Source organism: Suncus etruscus, chromosome 4 (genome assembly GCF_024139225.1).
Source record: "Suncus etruscus isolate mSunEtr1 chromosome 4, mSunEtr1.pri.cur, whole genome shotgun sequence".
NCBI lineage: Eukaryota > Metazoa > Chordata > Mammalia > Eulipotyphla > Soricidae > Suncus > Suncus etruscus.
The window spans coordinates 14,297,960-14,322,699 of NC_064851.1; the positions used below are offsets into that span (position 1 = coordinate 14,297,960).

At 47.5% G+C, this 24,740-nt stretch overlaps 1 protein-coding gene across 1 annotated transcript; it reads left to right on the forward strand.

Annotated features, from left to right (window-relative positions):
* The first annotated feature begins 9,532 nt into the window (after positions 1–9,532).
* CD27 (CD27 molecule) lies at positions 9,533–23,860 on the forward strand. The gene is given in 7 exon segments (XM_049772490.1): positions 9,533–9,668; positions 9,753–9,884; positions 22,332–22,417; positions 22,419–22,480; positions 22,917–23,033; positions 23,188–23,270; positions 23,742–23,860. Coding segments are annotated over 7 exon segments (735 nt in total).
* The last annotated feature ends 880 nt before the right edge of the window (positions 23,861–24,740 follow it).

Below are 24,740 nucleotides of genomic sequence, written 5' to 3' on the forward strand. Positions count from 1 at the left end.
ACAGTCATGTAAAGAACACCCCCCTTCACCAGTGCAGGATTCCCACCACCAATTTCCCAGATCTATATACTCCCCACCCCACCCACACCTGTACTCAAGACAGGCTTTCTTTTTCCCTCATTCATTCACATTGTTATGATAGTTTTCCATGTAGTTATTTCTCTAACTGCACTCATCACTCTATGTGGTGAGCTTCATGTCATGAGCTGCATCTACTGAGAAGATAGGGGGAAATAAGGATTGGGACTGAGGCAGTAAAATATTAGAAATGAGATTTGTAGGGCAGTATCAAGGTCACAATACAAGATGGATGTTATGGATATATAAAATATATGCATACAATACTATCAATAGGAAAACAAGGAGAAAAAAATTCCAGTGACTGTCCCAATATAAACCAGTACTAAAATGGCCTGCCCCCCTCCCAAAGTGCATTTCCATTAGTGTAGGGAGAGGTAAGGGGCAAACCTGAGGACCACTAAGAGTCCACCTAAACCCACTTCTGACCATCTGAGCTGGCACCCAGGGAAGGCCTAAAGTCAGGGGAAAAAGACAGGGCGGCTGGGGACCTGCCAAGCCTCCCAGCACTCCCCAGGCCAGGGAGAAGGGCTCTGGTATGGGGCTTCCCCAAACCCCATGCCTGGCAAGAGCTGGTCTCCAGAATCAAGGAGGAAACCAGAAGCCAGATGTTTGCCCGCCCTCCTCCCTATGCACCTCCCCCCTGGAGTACGGAGGGAGGGGGGAAGCCTGAGGACCACTAAGAGTCCACCTGAACTCACTTCTGGCCATCTGAGCTGGCACCCAGGGAAGGCCTGGAGTCAGGGGAAAAAAGACAAGGACAGCTAGGGGCCTGCCAAGCATCCCAGCACTCCCCAGGCCAGGGAGAAGGGCTCTGGTATGGGGCGCATTTATTCTTCATAACCCCAAAATAGAAGTAACCCAACCAGCCATCATCAACTGATCAAAATTATCAACACAACTTGATGTTTCCATATCGTGACTATAATTCAGCCCTGAGAAATGAAGACAACTGGAAAGATGATATCATAGGGGGTATGCCCCTGGCTGATCCCTGCACAATTTCTGGCACTGCACGTGGTCTTCCCATCACTAACAGGAATGATCCCTGAGCACAACACCAGAAGAAAGCCCTGAGCACTGCCAAGCATGACCCATTCATCCCTATACCATCAAAATAATCAAAGAATCATCATACACCCAGGAACCCTTCCCAGCAGGCTGGAAGTCAGTATAAAAGCCACAGGGTTCTCGGGACCAGCCAAGTCTCCCCCCGTCACCTTATACAATAGCCAGGGGCAGGAACACCAAGACAACAGTGACACAGCATTTCCCCCCAATCAGGTCACGGAACAGACTTAGCTGATCTGCAAGGTGGCAAGGCTGTGAGGAAAGCTGGGCTCTTGCTCTTCTGCTGCATTGTGGAAATTGGTACAGCCACAACTTGCCAGGGTCTATTAGGTGAAGTGGCCATAGCCTATGACTCAAAGATTCCAAAAACAGGGCCATCTACAGGGCACATGTTGTAAAGAAAAAATTTCCCCTAAAGTTCCCTGACTGCCCTGATCACCTACCCCCCTTCACAATTGTGGGAACTTGTAGACCCAGTTACAGTTCAACTTTCTTTCTGTTCTGACATGGTTCTAACCTGGTCATGTTAACCCTGTAAACTTACACCTGCACCTTGCAAAAATGTGATTGAGCAAATGCCAGAAATCATGAACTTCCTAAAGCAAATCAATCTACTGTAACTTTCTATTGTTTGAAATGCTATATACAGCTTGTAAGCTCATGGCTCGGGGCTGGCAGTTTCTGGCTTATGCTGGATTCTAGCACAGCCCCTGCATATGCTTGTAAGAAAATAAACCCCCTGCTTTTGCATGAGACTGTGGTCTTGGTGTCTTTGAACAGCGCATCATTCTCCTGGACTTAGCAATGTAACCACATTTCAAAGTGTGGGAGAGAGAGCACTAGTAGGGCATTCGCCTTGCATGAGGCCAACCACGGACAGACCCAGGTTTGATTCCTGGCATCCCATATGGTCCCCCGAGCCTGCCAGGAATGATTTCTGAGCATAGACCTAGGAGCAACCCCTGAGCGCCGCTGGGTGTGGCCCCAAAACCAAAAATAAATAAATTAATAAATAAATGTATGGGAACTCATCCCCCTAACAACAACAGCAACAATAACAAAAAACCAAGGTTAGTCTCCTAGGTTTTAGAGAATAATAGAATTAATAATGACAAACAAAGGTAGACCCAGGAATGGATAGAATAAAATGGGGGGGGGGGCTAGAGCAGTGGCACAGGCGGTAGGCTGTTTACCTTGCATGAGCTAACCTAGGATGGACCGTGGTTTAATCCCTCAGCGTCCCATATGGTCTCCCAAGCCAGGAGCGATTTCTGAGCGCATAGCCAGGAGTAACCCCCGAGCGCCACCAGGTGTGGCCCCAAAATAAAATGAAACGAATAAGAATAAAAGAGTGGGGGCCAGAGAAATCTTAGAGTGAGTAAGACAATTGCTTTGATCCCCCGCATCCCATCTGGTTCTCCAAAGGATCATCAGGAGTGATTCCTGAGTGCTGAGCCAGTAATAACACTGAGCATCACAGGGTGTGCCCCCCAAACAAACAACAAACCCCAACAGTTTAAGGTCTTTTAAATGTAGAGGGCAACAACGGTAAAAATAAAATAGGAAATCATTGTGTCAGAGTGGGTAGGGGATTTCCCTAGAGCAGGGGTCTCAAATTCCCCTCCGTAGAACATTTTGTGACCCGCAGCCAGCCTTCAAATATCGCAGTATTCACGATTATTCGCTTATCGAATAATCGCAATAAAAATCGCATTAGTAAGAAAAAAATCGCATTAAACATTCGCATACCCTGAGCAGTTCCGTTCGGGGTATGCAAATGTTGAATGCGATATTTTGCGATTTTTTTTTCTTACTAATGCGTTTTTTTATTGCGACTATTTGGTAAGCAAAATCCCTTATGCGGCCCTGCCTCACCCCGACTTTGCCTCCTGCGGCCCCCAGGTATATTGAGTTTAAGAGCCCTGCCCTAGAGTGTGACCAACCTGGGCTCCATCCCCTGTCCCACTCATGGTTCCCTTGAGTCCTGCCAAGAGTAATCCCCGAGCACAGAGCCCGAAGTAAATCCTGAACAGCACTGGGCTAGGCCCAACATAAATTAATAAGTTAATAAATAAATAAATAAATAAATAAAAATAATAGGAATAGGGGCCAGAGAGATAGCATGGAGGTAGGGCATTTTCCTTGCATGCAGAAGGATGGTGGTTTGAATCGCTGCATGGTCCCCTGAGCCTGCCAGGAGCCAGGAATAACCCCTGAGTGCCGATAGGTGTGACCCAAAAACCAAAAAAAAAATTTTTTTTAAATAATAAAATAAGGGGCCGGGCGGTGGCGCTGGAGGTAAGGTGCCTGCCTTGCCTGCGCTAACCTAGGACGGACCGCGGTTCGATCCCCCGGCGTCCCATATGGTCCCCCAAGAAGCCAGGAGCAACTTCTGAGCGCATAGCCAGGAGTAACCCCTGAGCGTCACAGGGTGTGGCCCAAAAACCAAAAAATAAATAAATAAATAAATAAATAAATAAATAAATAAATAAATAAATAAATAAATGTGGTCACACAGGTTTACAGTGGTGCTGGCCAGAGACACACTTCAGGTTGTGGCACTCACACACCCAGCTGCAGTGCTCATTGATTTTGCACTCCTTTCGCTTCAGTGCTCTCTGAGGCTCCCACTATCAGCTGAGGCACAAGAAATAGAGCTGTGGAGCTCACCAGGGTTTGCTATAGCGTTCATCCAGGATCACACTTCCCTGAATAGTGCTCACACTTCCTCCCAGTTGCAGGGTTCACAGCTTTTTTTGGAGCCAGTCAGAAATCACTTGTGGCGGGCCGGAGAGATAGTATGGAGGTAAGGTGTTTGCCTTGCATGCAAAAGGTCGGTGGTTCGAATCCCGGTATCCCATATTGCCTCCTGAGCCTGCCAGGAGCGATTTCTGAGCGTAGAGCCAGGAGTAACCCCTGAGCACTGCCAGGTGTGACCCCAAAACAAAACAAAACAAAGAAATCACTTGTGGCACTGGGAATCGCAGATAGAAGAGCTACCAGAACTGTATCTGGTGGGCTGGAGACCATGACAGATGCTAACAAGGCACATGCACCAACCCCCATGCTCTTTCTCCTGGCCCTCCATGTATACTTTGCCCCCACCCCTTCTATATATAGCTTTACGCTTAATTCTCCCAGCATGCTGTTGGTATGTGACACTATCTTCAAGAAGTTCAGGCTCCTTCAGAGGAGTTCTGGGACTTGTCCTAAATAATCCAGGTGGCCCTGGCAGAGATGCTCTCAGACCACCATTCCATAAGCCACATGATCCCAAAAGCCATACTTTCTCCCCGGGACCCCCAGTCTCAGAGGGCTTGGGAGTCCAGGACACTAACTTCTCACCTTACTTGGTGTCTTTGAGAATTTCTCTTTGCCTAAACATCTGTCTTTTGCAGACAGCAAGATTGACCTCAAAAGCACAAACCTCAAAAGTCAGCACACACCTGGCACATGTCAATTTACGTGCTATCTGATTTCAGAAAGGAGCTTTGCTTTTGCTTAACTGAAATGAATTCTCAGAACCATCCAGCGCAGAAAGTCACGTGAGTGGAGAAACCTCTCAAGAGTAAAAAGCCCAGGGCTGGAGAGGTTGGGCATTTGTTTTGCACTCAGCTGAACCAGTTTCTTTTTGGTTTGTTTGTTTGTTGTTTTTTTTTTTTTTGGGTCACACCCGGCAGCGCTCAGTGGCTACCCCTGGCTCTATGCTCAGAAATGTCTCCCTGGCAGGCTCAGGGAACCATATGGGATGCCAGGATTCAAACCACCATCCTTCTGCATGCAAGGCAAAAGCCTTACTGTTGTGCTATCTCTCCAGCCCCAGCTGAACCAGTTTCGATTCCTGGCACCACATATGGTCTCCTGAGCACCACCAGGAGTGACCTCTAAGTACAGAGCCAGGAGTAAGCCTCGAAAGAGGTGTTTTCCATCTCTGGAACATGTCCCCTCCCCTTGTTTTTAGGCCACATTTAGGAATGCTTGGGGATTACTCCTGGCTCTCCAAATTCCTCCTGGAGAGCTTGGGGGACCATATGGAATGCTGGGGATTAAACCCAGGTCAGCTGCATGCAAGGTAAGCACCCTACCTACTATACTATTCCCTCAATCCCATATATTACATTTTTAAAAATGTTTTACTATAGCACTATGATTTACAAAATTGTTCATAATATTATATATGAGGGGAGTTGTTACTCCCCTAACCCAAATTCCTGCCTAGCTCATCTGGAGAGGCAGACTTGCTCACATATGGGAGGGGTCTGCTATTGTTATAAAGGGTTGCCTCAGGAGTGTAGAAGGATTCAGAGAATTCAAGGAGATTCAGCAAGAAGCAGGATGGAGGGAGAAGAGAAAGATTTGAATGCAGGGCTGCTTATGGAGCAGGCTTAAAAGGTTTAAAAGCTTAGGAGCCAAACATGGTGGCTAGGGCTTTAATAAAGTTGATGTTTCCTAAAACCTGACTGCCTGTGGATCATTTTTCTCATTGCCATCCTGAGACCTACCAGCTGGAAGAGGGTCGCAGGTGCGTGGGCCAGGCCAGCCCATCCCTCCATCTCACCATCATTCATCTCCATCCAGGACTCAATAATTAATATGTATTTCTACATATAGTCATTTCAGACAATAAATGTTCCAACACCCCAGTATGACCTTCCGTTCACCAGTGTCCCCAATTTCCCACCCACTACCATTGCATGCCTCCTTGCAAGTACAAACAAACTTACTTCATATTGTTTGTTACAACATAAAGATTAATGGGATCATCAAAACTTAGATCAACAAAGGTCAATTTGAAATATAAGTTCTGTTTCTCCTTGGCGTTACTAAAGTCAGTGACTGAGGTTTTACTGCTCTGTGGTTGGTACTAGTTGGAGCCTTTTGCATTACTGTTTAGGCTCATGGAGTGTGGTAGATTACTGTTGTAATTTTCTCATAGATTTCCTGTGATACTATTGCTATGACACCACTATAAAATCTTGAGGTGACAAGTAGCTGAACAGTCCAAGGGATCTATAGATCTGAAACAAATTTGGTGGCTTGGCAGTTTGATAAGGTTAAGTTGCAGAGCTGGGAGGTTTTTTGTCAGACGCTGTAGGGTAAGGCACTGGGCTGCTGTGGTTCATGTGTAAAGGAAAAATTTCCCCTGAGTTCCCTGACTGCCCTGATCACCTACCCCCCCCCTTCACAATTGTAGGAACTTGTAGACCCAGTTACAGTTCAACTTTCTTTCTGTTCTGACATGGTTTTAACCTGGTCATGTTAACCCTGTAAGCTTGCACCTGCACCTTGCAAAAATGTGATTAAGCAAATGCCAGATGTCTTGTACTTGCTGAAGCAAATCAATCTACTGTACCTTTCTATTGTTTGAAATACTATATACAGCTAGTAAGCTCATGGCTCGGGGCTGGCAGTTTCTGGCTTATGCTGGATTCTAGCACAGCCCCTGCATATGCTTGTAAGAAAATAAACCCCCTGCTTTTGCATAAGACTGTGGTCTTGGTGTCTTTGAACGGCGCACCGTTCTCCTGGACTTAACACATGCAGAAAGGGAAATCTGCCCCCAGTCAGGGAGACAGAATTCCCCCCCTTCCCAGCCTTTGCTACTGCAGCTTGACTCCCCTTTCCTGAGACTGCAACAGTGACCATTACTAAGCATCCTGAGGTCACCCCATCAAATCTGACTCACTATGCTTTGGCCCCAAGAGATCAGGCAGTTAAGGTAGCATTGGACACCCTGAAATTCTAATCTTAGAATTGCAGCTGAGTGTTTGACATGGCAGATAGGCCTGGGCTCTGAGGTCAGAGGCTGGCAAAAATGTCTTGTGTCACCCAAACCCACCACACTGCCCTCAGTGTTTTTCTGGGATCCTGTTTAGAAAGTAGGGTGGAGGGGCCAGAGAGATAGCACAGTGGTAGGGCATTTACCTTGCACACAGCCAACCCAGGATGGACGGTAGTTCAAGTCCCGGCGTCCCATATTCCTGAACCTGCAGGAGTGATTTCTGAGCTCAGAGCCAGGAGTAACCCCTAATCGACGCCAGGAGTGAAAAAATAATAATAATGTGGAGTGGAGAGGTTTCTTAGCTAGAGATTGAGAGGGTGGTCCCAGACGTATCCAGAAGAAGTGGAAATACCCAGATATCCTCAGATCTACCCAGGCCAAGGAGCTGACAATGCTCTGGGCTTCTAGTAAAAGTGCAAGACAAGGGGAAGCTATTGAGAAGAGTCTGAACATCTCAGCATCTGCCAAGTGTGGGGAGAAGCCAAGCCCCCCAAAGAGAAAGTGGGTGGTGAAAGATGTGAAGGCTGATAACCAGGGTGACTGCCATCTGCACAGGAGGTGAGAGAGGGACCCCCATAGTTGGCACAGAGAGGAAGGGGTACTCCAGAAAGGGGTTCAGTGTCTGCTCCCGCCTGGACCCTACAGAGAAGGCCTAAGTAGGAAAGGCCAGACACGGGGCCAGATCCATATCCATAGCACAGCTATAGGATGTCTGCCTTTCATGAAGCTAACCTGGGACAGACCCAGGTTCAATTCCCAGCATCCCATATGGTTTTCAAACCTGCTAGGAGCAATTTCTGAGCATAGAGCCAGGAGTAACTCCTGAGTGCGCAGGATGTGGCCCAAAAACAAACAAACAAAATAAATGGAAAAGGGAAAGGCCAGAAGGGTCTTGGCACAGAGAATGGAAAGTCTCTGAATGTGAGCAGCAAAAGACTGGGGGTTTTCTCCGCTCCTATCAGCACCCCTTCAGTGAATTATCCCCTAGGAACCTCCAATCCCTCAGCAATCCTCCTCTACTTCTACAAGACCCCATCAGCACCCCAAAGTGCTCCTGGAGCTTAAAGGTGACCACAAAGCAACTGACCATGCAGTCTCTGAGAAGGGGGCAGGACTGGGGAACAACAAAATGCTGAGTCCCCACAGTTAATTGTGTGAACTGTGCAAAGCAGGGTTCTGCCTTTAGAGCCTTTGCAATTACACCCCTGAGGGGCTTCCCCGCCTTAAGAGACACCCCTAAAGAGCTGTAGAGGGTGCTAGAGGGAGAGGTGGGAGGATGGAAAAAATGAAGAGAGAGGAAGCCAGAGTGAGATCGCATGGGGGTGACATTTTCTGAACCTTGCCCCCCCCCATATTCTCCAACCCAGACCTGATGAAAAGAGATAGAGAAGGGGATCTGATCCTTGGGTTCCCACCTACCTCCTTCCAACATTGCCATATCCTAAGTATCCGGGTCTGGGATAAGGCTGGGAGCACACTTTAGGAATCCACCTTTGCTCCTGAGTTGCAGCCAGCGAAACTGGGAGAGGAAAAACCTTTGAGTCCGAAACCCAGAGGTGGAGAGGAAGGAGAGGATGATGATGACAAAAGGGGTGCGGATTGGGCATGGGACTCAGTGACTGAGCACGTGCCCTGTAGGTGTGAGAAAATGAGTTCCACTCGACTCTAAAAACTCAGTGAATCCCACCAGGGAGCACTCCTAATGCAATCCCTGAACATGGCAAGTACGATGGTCCAGGAGAATGAGGAAGAGGAGGGAAAGGAGAAAGGAAAAGAGAAGGAAGAAGAGGAGTAGGAGAAGGCAGAGAGAAGGGGGTGGGAGTAGTTAGATAGAAGATAGATGGACCAGGCTGAGATAGGTTGACTCTGTGCTTCCCTGCTCAGGGTCTTACTGGTCTGGTCTGACCCAGGCGAAACAGCAGGCTTGACATATCCCCATCATTCTGGGGCTCTTGGCATCATCAAAGCAGGCCTCAGTAGATACAAAGTGAATCATCCCTGGGACCCCATCTCCACAGCTCACTGCAGGATACTGTGTTTGCTTGTGTCGGGACACAGAGGGAGGAGGGAGATTCTTTCCCAAATCTGACTTGACCAGAAAGTCTCTGAGCCCAAATACTACGGGCCAGAAAACTCCACTATGAGCTCAGCTGCCCCCCCCCTTCTTTGGGCTGCTTCTCTCTCTCCCCGGAAGGAGAAAGAGGGTGTGCAAGAGGGGGGCTGGTTTTCTCACTGTGAAGGGGGTATTATGTGGGGGAAGAACTTGAAAAGCAAGGTGGGAGCAAGGAGATGTGGCCCTAAAGGGGTGATTCCTCCCAAAGCTACTCTGTAGACTTGCCTTAACCCCCTTCTGAGCTCTGAGGTCTGGAGCAATGCTCCCCCTTTTCGTAAAGTGCCCTGTGGTGGCACCCAGCTTGCGGAAAGTGGGAGGGTGCTTTGAGAAACCAACCACACACATTGCTGCTGCCATCAAAGCTCATTTTGCACCTGCTGTGTCCCCCCCCCAGACAAGTTTTGCTGCTACCAACAGAGGTGCCACACTGGAGGGCCTCCCAACCCCCACCAGAAGAAACCAGAGTCTCTGGGTCCTTGCAAACAGCCATGGTCCAGCACCCTCTCTGCTGGCTTTGGCTTGTGGGGTTGCTGACGGGCCTCTGGGCCACCCCAACCTCCAAGGGCTGTCCTGATAAACACTACAGGGCTTCAGGAGACTTGTGCTGCCAGATGTGTGAGCCAGGTAAGAGGGTGGGGGACTGTCTAGCACCCCAAGGAAGTGGGGAGTCACAATCTTCTGACCCTGACCCAGTCCCTCTGCTTGCAGGAACATTCCTAGTGAAGGACTGCAATGAGTCTATGAAGGCTCCCCAATGTAGAAACTGTGTGCTTGGACTCTCTTTCTCCCCGGAACACCACCATCGGTCCCACTGTGAGAGCTGCCGGTTCTGTGACTCAGGTGAGGGGGCAAGCATCTGGTGGGGAGCAGAGGGCAGAGCTTGGATAGCTCCAGGCCACAGTTAAGGGGGGAAATATGGGGACCACTGGCAAAGCACCACTGAAGTGGGGAAAATGTCAATATTACAGGCTCAAGAAAAAGGGTGAGCAAGATTAGAGGGGTTGATGGCAATGGACAAGGCCATTAAATAGCCCCAAGAGACAGACTGGGGTAGAGGGGAAGATTGCTGTACATGCTACTGACTCTGGTTCTATCCTCAGCACCAAATATGGTCCCTGAGCACTCCTGAGGAGTGATCTCTGAACACAGAACGAGGAATGCTCCTGAGCACTACTGGGTGTGATGGAGAAACGAAAAGATAATGAGAGGCTAAAGAACGAGCAATAGGTAGTACTTGCTTTGCATGCGCTGACCTAGGTCCCCATATAGGTTTTTTTTGTTTTGTTTTGTTTTTTTTTTGGTTTTTGGGCCACACCTGGCTGTGCTCAGGGGTTACTCCTGGCTGTCTGCTCAGAAATAGCTCCTGGCAGGCACGGGGGACCATATGGGACACCGGGATTCGAACCAACCACCGTTGGTCCTGGATCGGCTGCTTGCAAGGCAAACGCCGCTGTGCTATCTCTCCGGGCCCTGTCCCCATATAGTTTAAAAAGAAAAAAAAAAGGAGAGAGAGGGTCGGAGAGCCAGGGAGATCATTCAAAGGAGTGGAGTGCATGCATCAGCTTCAATGTACAAGGCCCAGGTTTGATCCTAAGCATAGAATTACCCCAGATCCTCACCAAGTATAACCCTGGTAAGCCCCCAGCACTACAGTTTTTGCCACTGTGTAGCAGGTCCCCTAAATGCAATATAAAGGGGAAAGTAATTTTAAGACCCCTTTTTTGAAAAAAGCTGCTGTCACTGATAACTGACTCCATGTGAAGCCCGTGTTTGGAGACTGGATGGATCTAAAGAAGGGGGAATGCCGGCTAGTGAGAGCTTCATTTCTTGAGCTATAGCCAATGGAAGTAAATGAATATATGAGGTCTATGCTTTCACTTCTTTCATAATTCAATCCTTTTTTATTGTTTTTTGCTTTTTTTGGTGGGGGGGGGCAACACATGGAAGTATACAAGGCTTACCCCTGGCTCTGCACTCAGAAATCACTCCTGGTGGGCTTGGGGGACCATATGGAATGCTGGGAATTGAACCCAGGTCGCAAGCACCCTGCCCTCCCTATTCTCACTCTAGTCCAATTTCATCTTTTTTGGGGGGAGGGAGCCCACACCCGGCAGTGCTCAGGGGTTACTCCTGGATATCTGCTCAGAAATAGCTCCTGGCAGGCACAGAGAACCATATGGGACTCCAGGATTTGAACCAACCACCTTTGGTCCTGGATCAGCTGCTTGCAAGGCAAATGCCACTGTGCTATCTCTCCGGGCCCCAATTCATCTTTTTTTAAGTAAAATAAAAAAATTTATTTGTTTCTTGTGGGCCACACCCAGTGTTGCTCAGGACTTAACTCCTAGATCTGAACTCAAGAATTACACCTGGTGTGCTCAGGGAGCTTCCACCACCCCAGGGTTGTGCAAGGCAAGAGTTCTATCCATGGGCCCGGAGAGATAGCACAGGGACGTTTGCTTTGCAAGCAGCTGATCCAGGACCTAAGGTGGTTGGTTCGAATCCCGGTGTCCCATATGGTACCCCATGCCTGCCAGGAGCTATTTCTGAGCAGACAGCCAGGAGTAACCCCTGAGCACCGCCAGGTGTGGCTCAAAAACCAAAAAAAAAAAAAAAAAAAAAAAGAGTTCTAACCACTTTCCCAAGGCTTCGCCGCTCATCATTTTTGAAAATTGAGAAGTGTACCGGCACAAGCTATCTTATGAATTAATTATTCTTATTATGACTTTATTAATTGCTGAAATTCCAGAAACAATGTATGAGGAGACAGTAAAAGCAAGGATTCTTCAACTTTATTGACCCCTTTATGCTTGAAAAATGCCTACATAATCCCAAGTCTCTAACGTCTCATGCAAAAGGCATGCAAATCAAACATGGACAGATAATAAATGCTAAAGAAATTAATCATAAATCAACTCCCCACATTTCGATACTCTTATAGGGTAATAAGTCACAGTTTCAGAAACTAGAGAGTAGCAGGAATGTATAGTCTGCAACAAACATTCTCCAGTCTGACATGGCTCAGAACTAATTAACTGAACCCCACACTACTTGCCTATAAAGACAATAGCACAGTAGGTAAAGTGCCTACTCTGCACGTGTCTGACCTGGGTTCTATCCCTCACACCCCATATGGTCCCCGAGCACCACCAGGAGTAATTCCTGAGTGCAGAGCCAGGAGTGTCCTGAGCATACCAGGCATGGCACCAGTACCAATAATATATAAATGTGTCTGATCTTACTGGGCATTTTAATGCTACATTCCTCTGTGTGTGTGTTTTGGGGACATATCTAGTGATGTTCAGGGATTACTCCTGGCAGGGATTTGGGGACTATATGGGATGCTGAGAATGGAATCCAGATTTGACTGCATGCAAGGTAAATACCTTACCCACCCACTGTATTATTGCTCCATTCCTCTAATGCTATATTCCTTAAAAAGGGAGGAATGAAAAAAAGGAGGGATGAGGGAGATGACAAAGGAGGAGGAAGTAGAAGGAGGAGGAAGAGGAAGAAGAGGATAAGGAGGAGGAGGAGGAGGAGAAGAAGAAGAAGAAGAAGAAGAAGAAGAAGAAGAAGAAGAAGAAGAAGAAGTAGAAGAAGAAGACGAAGGAAAGGAGGAGAAGAAGGAGGAGGAGAGAGGAGAAGAAGAAGGAGGAGGAGGAGGAGGAGGAGGAGGAGAAAGAAGAAGAAGAAGAAGAAGAAGAAGAAGAAGAAGAAAAGAAGAAGAAAAGAAGAAGAAGAAGAAGAAGAAGAAGAAGAAGAAGAAGAAGAAGAAGAAGAAAGGGGAAGAAGAAGAAGAAAGGGGCCGGGAAGGTGGCGCTAAAGGTAAGGTGTCTGCCTTGCAAGCGCTAGCGTAGGACGGACCGCGGTTTGATCCCCCGGTGTCTCATATGGTCCCCCCAAGCCAGGGGCGATTTCTGAGCGCATAGCCAGGAGTAATCCCTAAGCGTCAAACGGGTGTGGCCCAAAAACCAAAAAAAAAAAAAAAGAAGAAGAAGAAGTAATAATAGCATCAAACATACATTTAACTGTCGACTTCAAAAGGATTTCTGGGGTCACTCAACATGAGGGAACCAATGCCTTGCATGTGTCCTGGGTTTAATCCCTGCACTGCAGAACCCCCAAGAGCACAACAGGATGTGGCCCTGGTGGGCGCCAAAGTATCTGGGGAGGCCCCTCTACAAAAATGACTATTAGTGTCTGTTTCCCCCTTCCTGGCAGCAAGCCCACAGACTGGAAGGATTGTATCAGATCTTCCCCTGTTCCCTCTGCCAGCCTCCCCCAGCATTCCCCAATACTGAGTAGTATTCAAACACCATTTAATCCCTCCCAGCCCCATATCTATCCCCCCAAAAAGAGAAACAACCTGGAACATTAATACAATGGATAGGGTGCTTGTTTTAGACCCAGGTTTGAACCCCAGCATCCCATATGGTCCCCTGAGCACCACCAGGAGTGCAGAACCAGGAGTCAGCCTGGAGCATCACCAGGTGTGACCCCAAAGCAAAAAAAGAAAAGAAAAACAACAGTGGTTAAAGCCTCCATCTATGTATAATGTCCAAAGACCATAGAGACAAGGGCTAGGAGAACCAGCTCATGGTAGAAAGCTTGCCATTGGGCCCGGAGAGATAGCACAGTGGCGTTTGCCTTGCAAGCAGCCGATCCAGGACCAATGGTGGTTGGTTCAAATCCCGGTGTCCCATATGGTCCCCGGTGCCTGCCAGGAGTTATTTCTGAGCAGACAGCCAGGAGTAACCCCTGAACACCGCCGGGTATGACCCAAAAACAAAAAACAAAATCAAAAAAAAGAAAGCTTGCCACAAGGAGCGAGAGAGTACAGTTAGGTCAGAGACAATGATAGTTGGGAATGACCACTGGATAAGAACTGGGTGCTGAAAGGAGATAAAATGATAAGTGACCCCTTCAATTACAATACTGCAAACAACAGGGTCTAAAAGGATAATATAAGGAAGAGAGAGAGAATTAAAAATGTGTTGATCGTTGGGGAGAGGATGGTGGGAGGAAAACTGGGGACATTGGTGGTGGGAAACATATACTAGTGAAGCATGAAACTCAATCAAGAAGAACTTTGTAACTGTATGTCTAAAAAAACACACACCAAAATCCTCAATCGTAAAAGTGGTTAAAAGTCCCACCACCTCCTGGGACCAGAGCAATAGCTCAGCGGTAGGACATTTGCCTTGCACGTGGCTGACACAGGACGGACCTGGGTTTGATCCCCTGGCGTCCCATATGGTCCCCCAGACCAGGAGTGATTTCTGAGCGCATAATCAGGAGTAACCCCTGAGCATCACGGGGTATGGCCCAACCCCCCCCCAAAGTCCCACCTCCTTCTTTCATTCTGTTCCCATCAAAAGACACCCACCTGCCCCAGGTCACCATGTCCTCCTGCTTTTTCTCCTGTCTCCATCCTACCTGCATTCTCTTTTCCTATCTCTTTGGGCCTTCCCTTTGCAGAGGGTTAGGGGCTGCCTCACAATTCCTGGTAAGTCCCAAGAAAACCAAATTCTCAGGGAAATTCCAAAGCAGATTTGGGGCAAAGTGGTCCCATTTTGTAGAACATGTAATTGCCTAGTCAGTGACATTGCTGGGAGGCTAGTGAGTTGGTCTCTGCAGGACAATACATATTTTAATACATATTAATGCTATGATGTAACAAAATATACTTATTCTTTCTTGGGGTGGGGGAGTCACACCCGGCTTGCACTTAGAGGTTACTCCTGGCTCTGTGCTCAGAAATTGCCCCTGGCAGGCTCGGGGGACCATAAGGGATGCGGGATTCAAACCACTGTCCATCCTGTGTTGGTTTCATACAAAGCAAACGCCTTACCGTTGTGCTATCGCTCTGGCCCCTAAATATACTTATTTTTAGTGCCAAGGGTTCAAGTTAATGTATATATTAAAAAACATGCATTTGTGCTCTTTATTATTATTATACACAAAAATGCTTTTGTGCTCTTTATTATTATTTTTTTTTATTTTGGACCACATCCAGTAATTCTCAGGGCCTACTCCTGACTCTGCTCAGATCATTTCTGCTGGGGTTTAAGGAAACCATATAAGGTCCCGGGGACTGAACCCAGGCATTCTGCTTGCAAGGTAAGCACTTTACCTGCTGTACTATGGCTCTAGTCCCACATTTTATCATTAGGTTTTTGTTTTTTGTTTTGGGGGCCACACCCGGCATTGTTCAGGGCTTACTCCTGACTGCACTTAGGAATCACTCCCTGCATGCTCAGGGGACCATTTGGGATGCCAGGAATTGAATACGGGTCAGCCGCATACAAGCAAGTGCTGTCTCCTCCGTGCTATCACTCCAGTGGCAATCTTTCTTCCTTCCTTCCTTCCTTCCTTCCTTCCTTCCTTCCTTCCTTCCTTCCTTCCTTCCTTCCTTCCTTCGTTCCTTCTTCCTTCCTTCCTCCTTCCTTCTGCATACAAGCAAATGCTGTCTCCTCAGTGCTATCACTCCAGTGGCAATCTTCTTTTTCTTTCTTTCTTTCTTTCTTTCTTTCTTTCTTTTCTTTCTTTTTTTCTTTCTTTCTTTTCTTTCTTTCTTTCTTTCTTTCTTTCTTTCTTTCTTTCTTTCTTTCTTTCTTCTTTCTTTTCTTTCTTTCTTTCTTTCTTTCTTTCTTTTCTTTCTTTCTTCTTTCTCTTTCTTTCTTTCTTTCTTTCTTTCTTTCTTTCTTTCTCTCTCTCTCTTTCCTTCCTTCCTTCCTTCCTTCCTTCCTTTCTTTCTCTTTCTTTTTTCCTTCCTTCCTTCCTTTTTTTTTTTTTTTTTTTTTTTTTTTTTTTTGGCCACAATCGATGACACTCGGGGGTTACTCCTGGCTTGGGGGACCATATGGGAAGCTGGGGGTGGAACTGCTGTCCGTTCTAGGCTGGTGCGGGCAAGGCAGACACCTTACCCCTTGCACCATCACTCTGGCCCCCAATCTTTTTTCTTTTTATTAATGGTGCTTGAAGTAAAACAACCAATTCTGGGCCAGATCCATAGTAGGGCGGGTAGGGCATTTGCGTTGCACAAGGCCAACCTGGGTTCAATCCTGCATTCCCTATGGTTCTCCGAGCCTACAAGGAGCCATTTCTGAATGCAGAGCCAGAAGTAAACCATGAGCACTGCCAGGTGTGGCCCTAAAACAATAACATAAACAGTCCATTTGCTGAAAATTCATCTTTCTTGTTCTTCGGGCATTCTATCTTTACTTCAAGTCCCTGAAGACTACTGGTTTCTTTCGTGGTCTTTGTGTTTGCTCCTACTGCATGTCCTGACGTGATAGAGCCAATGAATTGTGGTATAGCCTCCATTTCTGGGGAAAGTTGAGATTTTGAAAGAAAAAAAAAAAGAAGTTGAGATTTGGGGAATTGTGGTGTAGATCTTAAGTAAATTTAGTGTTAATTTTCTTTCATTTTTTCCTTTTTCTTTTTCCTAAGTTCATTATGTGTATAAAGCTTGTTGGTAGTGTATGTATGTATATATTTTTTTCTTTTAGCTATTTTTCCAAAAAGTATGGGGCTGAAGTGGTGGCGCGGAGCAGTAAGACGTCTGCATTGCTGGCGTTAGCTTAGGACAGACCATGGTTCGATCCCCCTGTGTTCCCCAAGCCAGGAGTGATTTCTGAGCGCATAGCCAGGAGTAATCCCTGAGCATCATCAGGTGTGACCCACCCCCCAAAAAAGTATATTGTTAGCACTGACTTTTTAGGATTTCCCATTAAAAGTTAACATGTTGGGGGCCGGAGAGATAGCATGGAGGTAGGACATTTGCCTTACATCCAGAAGGACGGTGGTTCGAATCCCGGCATCCCATATGGTCCCCCGTGCCTGCCAGGGGTGATTTCTGAGCTCAGAGCCAGGAGTAACCTCTGAGCGCTGCCAAGTGTGACGAAAGAAAGAAAGAAAGAAAGAAAGAAAGAAGAAAGAAAGGAAGGAAGGAAGGAAGGAAGGAAGGAAGGAAGGAAGGAAGGAAGGAAGGAAGGAAGGAAGGAAGGAAGGAAGGAAGGAAGGAAGGAAGAAGGAAGGAGAAGGAAGGAAGGAAGGAAGGAAGGAAGGAAAGAAAGAAAGAAAGAAAGAAAGAAAGAAAGAAAGAAAGAAAGAAAGAAAGAAAGAAAAAAGAAAGAAAGAAAGAAAGAAAGAAAGAAAGAAAGAAAGAAAGAAAGAAAGAAAGAAAGAAAGAAAGAAAGAAAAAAAAAGAAAGAGAGAGTCTCTCCTTCCTGGGAGCCGGGAGTCTAGCAGGAGGAGGTTTGTCAGGCCCCCGCCATGCCGGAGGCCTGCTTGGCCAGGCCTAGGGGGGGTGCGGGACTTGGGTAACCCCAGCACCCCTCTGCCACCTTGCTCCAGATCTCCAGGGCTTCCCCGGGCCACACGCCTGGGCAAGCCGGTGAGTTGGGTCTCTTGGTGGAGCTTGAAGGTACCCTAGCCTTCCCCCACTATCCATGCGGCTCCTTAGGAGGGTCCTGGGTGGGGCTCTGAACTTCTGGTCTCCCAGCTTCTTGAAGGATCTCTCCTTGCTGGGAGCCGGGAGTCTAGCAGGAGGAGGTTTGGCAGGCCCCCGCCATGCCGAGGCCTGCTTGGCCAGGCCTAGGGGGGGTGCGGGACTTGGGTAACCCCAGCACCCCTCTGCCACCTTGCTCCAGATCTACAGGGCTTCCCCGGCCACACACCTGGGCAAGCCGGTGAGTTTGGGTCCCTTGGTGGAGCTTGAAGGTACCCTAGGCCTTCCCCCACTATCCATGCGGCTCCTTAGGGAGGGTCTGGGTGGGGCTCTGAACTTCTGGTCTCCCAGCTTCTTGAAGGATCTCTCCTTGCTGGGAGCCGGGAGTCTAGCAGGAGGAGGTTTGGCAGGCCCCCGCCATGCCGGAGGCCTGCTTGGCCAGGCCTAGGGGGGGTGCGGGACTTGGGTAACCCCAGCACTCCTCTGCCACCTTGCTCCAGATCTACAGGGCTTCCCCGGGCCACACACCTGGGCAAGCCGGTGAGTTGGGTCCCTTGGTGGAGCTTGAAGGTACCCTAGGCCTTCCCCCATTATCCATGCGGCTCCTTAGGGAGGATCTGGGTGGGGCTCTGAACTTCTGGTCTCCCAGCTTCTTGAAGGATCTCTCCTTCCTGGGAGCCGGGAGTCTAGCAGGAGGAGGTTTGGCTGGCACTGGTAATCTTTGTCCAGTCTACATTTTCAAAATCGCGCGGGGGCAATAGCCCCCGCGCGCACAAGAAACATTAATAGTACTCTCACAAGAAACATTAATTGTAATCTCACAAGAAACATTAATAGTACTCTCACAAGAAACATTAATTGTACTCTCACAAGAAACATTAATAGTACTCTCACAAGAAACATTAATTGTACTCTCACAAGAAACATTAATTGTACTCTCACAAGAAACATTAATAGTACTCTCACAAGAAACATTAATTGTACTCTCACAAGAAACATTAATAGTACTCTCACAAGAAACATTAATTGTACTCTCACAAGAAACATTAATAGTACTCTCACAAGAAACATTAATAGTACTCACTATCATTGAATTATGTTTTTATGTATGCAGAATGTCCATTTTGTACTCTGCCCTTTTGCATACCCCTTCATAAGTTCATATTTCTCTTTAACTTCTTTAACTCCTATCATCATTACTCCTTTTTTACCCTTTCTAACTTAAGTACTGTTGAGTCCTAAGTCACAGACCAAAGTGGTGCCCTAGAGTTAACACCCACCCAACTATTTTAAAAGGCATAAAAAGGACACATATCTTTTCAACATTTTATGGGTGTTTTCTTTGACGTCTATAACTTTTGCTAAATACTTTCTTATACAGTGATGATCCCCTCCCCCCATGTTTTTTTTCTTCTCTTTTGTGAATGCTCAATATGGAATTTGGTGTGAAAGGAATCCCTCAGTTTAATACTTTGTTTGAACCAAGTCATGGGTCTTGTTGGAATGTTTCTTATGCCCCCATATATCTGATAGCACCACGTGGCTTTATATCTTGTTTGCGTAGGCACACAAACATGGCAAAATACTATAAATACCAATAAGTTCTTATCTAATAGAAATGGGAACACACAAATCTTGTAGTGCAATGAGACCCTTACACCCTGAACATTGACACATAAAGACCTGGCACAGGCCTCAGAAGAATGGGCATTTCCATTTACCCCTTGATCTACAGAAGACATTTACAAAAACATCCAAGGTTGTAGTAATAAACATCACCCGGAGGCCATTCCTGTACCAGGGACGACCCTTACAGCTGCTCTGACATCGATCTACTCAAAAGAGACACCCCTTAACACTGAGAAGACAACAAGAACAATGACCTGCTTACTGGACAGGGCTTGCTGGTATTGTCCTTTATGGTGAGGTTTGTCTATAACTTCACCTGGAAGCAATCCTCTACCTCACGGAAGACCCTACCACTGCTCAGACATCGTCTACTGCTCAAAAGAGACTTCCCTTAACAATGAGAAGACTTAACAACAACAACCTGCTTACAGGACAGGGCTTCCTGCATTGCCCCTTTATGGTGAGGTGAAACGAGAAGGCACTCCACATCATGACTTCAATGTAGGACATGCAGATTCCAGAATCTTTAATCAGAAAACATGAGACCAACAAACAGAGACTGTGTGATAAGTGTGTTGCGCTACGGACAATGTCTTGGACGCGAACGATAACTTTCCTGAGGCCTAGAGCTGGTCTTATGCCAGGAAACTTCAGGGGTAGGATCTCTTTGTATTTAGGCCAAGGTTTTTCCTTTCCATGCCTCTCATATTTTGGTGGGCCTATGCAAACAACAATTGCCACTCTAACACCGTTTTTACTGTGCTCCTTTGACTCTAATCCTTAAAACGCACCCACTTAAAATTTGAGGTTAACTTAAGCTAATATGCATGTACATGGAAATGTAAAAAATACTATGCCCCTAATGTTTAAGGAGCTACGTAAGTTTGATGGCTTTAGATTGCCTTGTGTGCTGTTAAGAAATATTATAATGTGCTACAATCTGGGGACTTGAGGGACAAAGTAATTGCACATGGATTCTGTTTTATTTTATCTTAACTTTCTTTGGTGAAAGTTCAAAGTTAAGATATCAGCAAGGGGACTTCTTCTGATAATTATGTTATGGTGATTGTCTTTCCACTGTAACTTTACCTTATCCTCTTTCTTTGCATCTTTTGTTCTCATAATTCAAAATAAAAAATTATATAAAAAAAAGAAAGAGAGAGAGAAAAGAGAAAGAAAGAAAGAAAGAAAGAAAAAGAAAGAAAGAAAGAAAGAAAGAAAGAAAGAAAGAAAGAAAGAAAGAAAGAAAGAAAGAAAGAAAGAAAGAAAGAAAGAAGAAAGAAAGAAAGAAAGAAAGAAGAAAAGAAAAGAAAGAAAAGAAAGAAAGAAAGAAAAGAAAGAAAGAAAGAAAGAAAGAAAGATAAGAAGAAGAAAGAAAAGAAAGAAAGAAAAGAAAGAAAGAAAGAAAAAGAAAGAAAAGAAAAGAAGAGAAAGAAAGAAAGAAAGAAAGAAAGAAAAGAAAGTTACCATGTTTTTCAGGGGCGGGAGGCAGTAGCGCCTAGCGGTAAGGCATCTGTCTTGTACGTGCTAGCCTAAAATGGGCCCTGGCATTCCATATAGTACCCCAAGCCAGGAACGATTTCTGAGTGCATAGCCAGAAGTAACCTCTGAGTGTCACTGGTGTGGCCCCAAAACAAACAAACATAAAAAGTTAAACATGTTTTCATTTTGCAGATTTGGGTACATTTTCAAGTGTTTTTACTTTAATCATAATACTATTTCTTTTTCTTTTCCTTTTCAACTTTTTTTTGTTTTGCTCGTGGGGGGCGCTCACAGTGGTTCGCAGGGGTTACTCCTGGCTCTGCACTCAGAAATTGCTGCTAGCAGTTTAGGGAAGACTGTATGGGATACTAGAGATCAAACTCAGGTCGGCTGCATGCAGGGCAAATGCCCTATTCGCTGTGCTATTGCTCCTGCCCCCATTTTAATTTTTTTTTTTAGTTTAAGGACTGTGATTTACAAAGTATTGGTAGCTGAGGTTTTAGACATATAATATTATTCTAATTTTCAAAAATATTCGGGGGGCCTGGGGCCATAAGGAAGGAAGGAATTTGTCTCTGTCCTCAGCCCCACAGGAGGCATGATTGGGGGAAAGCAATAAAATCCAGCTCATTTTTGTGCTCTCCAAGCCCGCCACCCCTCCTCCCACCAGCAGGCACCCTCTCCAGGATCTCCAAGAGGGCACCACAGTTAGCTCTGGTCTGACCCACATCCTGTGTATTTGCCGGTACTGAGAGCCTCCCCTTCCTCTTCTCAGAGCACCTAACCCATCTCCCTGGCCCCTCGCTCTCATCCCCCTCATGAGTATAACAGCCCGACAGCCAACCCAGCCACACCTTGAGTGAAGCTTGTATTTTTGTTTTGTTTTGAAGCCACACCCAGCCAACTTCATTTTCATCCTTCTTGTTTTGGCGAGCTGGGGAGGGGGTCCTGGTGGTAGAGTGGTTTAGGACAGCTGTGGGTAAGATGGCTCAATGCTCAGGCTCAACAATGTGGTGCTGCTTGAGTTTGGTGAAACTGGGAGTCACCCAGGTCAACCCAGCACTGCTGAGTGTCAGGGGAGTAGAAGCCATTAGTACTGGGGATCCAACTCAGGGATCCTTGTGGCATGGCAAACATATGTTCCAGCACTCTGAGCTCCCTCCTTTCTTCCAGAACAATCATTCTCATGGCAAAGGTGTGGCATGGCAGGCCTTTGGTAGATAGCATAAAAATATGGCGGCTAGAGAGGTAGCATAGCGGGGAGAGCGCTTGCCTTGCATGTAGCTGACCCAAGTTTGATCTCCAGCATCCTATACGATCCAGGGCACTTTCAGGTGTAATTCCTGAGTGCAGAACAGGAGGTAAGCCTTTGCATTGCTGGTGTGACCAAAACCTAAAAATGAAATCAAACAGGACCAGAGAGATAGCATGGAGGTAGGGCATTCTCCTTACATGCAGAAGGACGGTGGTTCGAATCCCGGCACCCCATATGGTCCCCAAGCCTGCCAGGAAGCAATTTCTGAGCGTTAGAGCCAGGAGTAACCCCTGAGCACTGCCAGGTGTGATTTCCCCCCCCCAAAAAAAATAACAACAACAAAATATAATCAAACAAACAAGCAAAACCCATAGTCCTGGAAGTGGACCAAGGTGGTGGGTGAAGATGGACCGGGGCTGTTTTCTGAGACCTCAGTGTCATGTTTTGGTCACTCTTCTGTACCCAGGACTTCCTCCTTCGCAACTGCACCCCTTACAGCCAACACCCCAGTGCATCTGCCCCAGCGGGTTTCGGTGCCGGGACGAAGAATGCATTAGAGTGTGACCCCCTCACACCACACCCCCCACCGCCCATGCGTCCATCTCAGGGACCCAGGCCAGAGCACACAAACCCACCACCAGCTTGAGGTCAAAAGTAAGTCCTAGGGCTGGAGAGATAGCGTGGAGGTAAAGCATTTGCCTTGCATACAGAAGGATGGTGGTTCGATCCTGGCATCCCATATGGTCCTCCGAGCCTGCTGGGGGCGAATTTCTGAGACGTAGAGCCCAGGAGTAGCCCCTGAGTGCTGCCAGGTGTGACCCAAAAACCAAAACCAAAAATAATAATAATAAAATAAAAAAATATATAAAGTAAGTCCTAGCAACCTCTTGGGGGTGAGGGTTCTCTCCACATGCTCACACTTCTGGGCTGACCCCCTACTAAAAGTTGTCTGGTTTGACTCATTCTGTCCTTCTCTCCCACCCACCTTCTGGGCCTCCCAGGTTTTCTACCCTGCCTTGAGCCCTTCCCAGATCCTGCTTTGTCATTTCAGAGACGCCAGAGCACAGGAGCACTACGATGGGGTTGTTGGTACAGAGTTCTCAGAGAACTCCAGGGCAGCAGGAATTGGGGAAATCTTGGCGGGGATGTCAGCAGACCAACTCCTAAGGTGGGTGGTGAGGAGAGGGATAAGCAGAGTCCAGAGATGAGGAAATGAAATGGGGACGGTGGGGGGGGGGGGGTGGAAGGGAAGGAAAAGGAGCGAGGAAAGTGCCACTGAAGGGGAAAAAGGAAGGGACCCCTCATGGGTCCTGCTGTCTCAGCCCGCAGGTCGCTGTGCAGCTCGATTGCATCCGCATCTTTGTGGTCTTCGCTGGAATGTTCTTTGCTTGCACCCTGGTCGGGGGTCTGCTTTTCCATCAACGAAACTCATCTAAACTAAAGTAAGGAACAAATAATACAGGGCTGGGGCCCTGAGCGAAAGCACAGTGGTGGGGCATTTGCCCTTGCACGCAGCCACCCTCTAGGATAGATGGTAGTTCGAATCCCTACATCCCATATGGTCCCCCGTGCCTGCCAGGAGCGATTTTTGAGCTTAAAGCCAGGAGTAACCCATGAGTGCTGCTGGGTGTGACCCCAAAAGATAAGCCAAAAATTATAAAAAATATATATATAATAATACAGGGCTTTTGCTCTATCCACCTTACCCCTTCAGTCCTGCGCCCCATCCTGGGACCTAGACAGCCCTCTTTTCTTTTGCACTGTTATTACCCATTGGGATCCCCTCCTCTTCATCTCCTCTTGAGCTGGCCCCTCCCCATCTTTGCTCAGATTCTTTCCCTGCACCCAGGCCACTCAAGGCTTGTCCTTCCCACAGGTAAAAGAGGCCATGCAGAGGCGCCCGCAGAGCTGGGATCTTACTGCTGCCCCAGGCAGGAGGAGGGCAGCGCCTTCCCAATCCAGGAAGATTACCGCAAGCCCCGACCTGGAGTCTGACCCCTGAACCCCCCCTGCTCTGCTCTGCTCTGCCGAGGGGATCATCCCCGTGGAAGAAGTCCTCCCATTGTAGGAGTTTCCCCATCTCTCCCAGGAACTCATTGCCGTGGACGGGACAAGAAAGCATTGCTGGGGGGGGAGGGGGGTCAGAACCATAGATAGCACAGCGATAGGGCATTTGCCTTGCACGCAGACGTTCCATATGTTCCCCCCTGAGCCTGCCAGGAGACACTTCTGAGCGCAACCCCTGAGCACCGCTGGATATGGCCCCCAAAACGAGAAGGACAGACAGAAAGACAGACAGACAGACAGGCAGACACACACACACACACACACACACACACACACAACACACACACACACACACACACACACACACCACACACCCCTAGGTGCACAGAGAAGGAGGTGGAGGATGGGAAGCCTGGGCCCAGGGGGTGGATGAGATAAACATCATCCCCTTGCATCGAGGGTCTCCCCGGATCTCTGTGTCACCCCGACCTAGAATCTCAGCCAAATAAAATTGCAAGAGCAGTGTTCGGAATGAACTTCGCCAGCAATTCTTTACGCAGGCTCCAAACCCCCCCCCCCCCAAGGTCTGGGGTGGAGCTTATAAGGAGAGATCACATCCTCCAAGGGGCGTGGTTGTGGACTTGGCTCCAGCGAGCTCCCCAGTTCAACCCGAACTTGGCCTTGGGCATCCTTCTCTTCCTCCTCCATGCTCCACCCCCCTGACGCCTACTTTACTTATAGGCCCTTGTTCCGTCCCAGCAACTCCAGATCGCACATTGGGCAGTGCTGAAGTGTTGATTGAAATCACCAGGGAAATTGGGGAGGGGGGTGGTCAGGGAAAGGGGGACCTCAAGGGAGCCCTGCACCG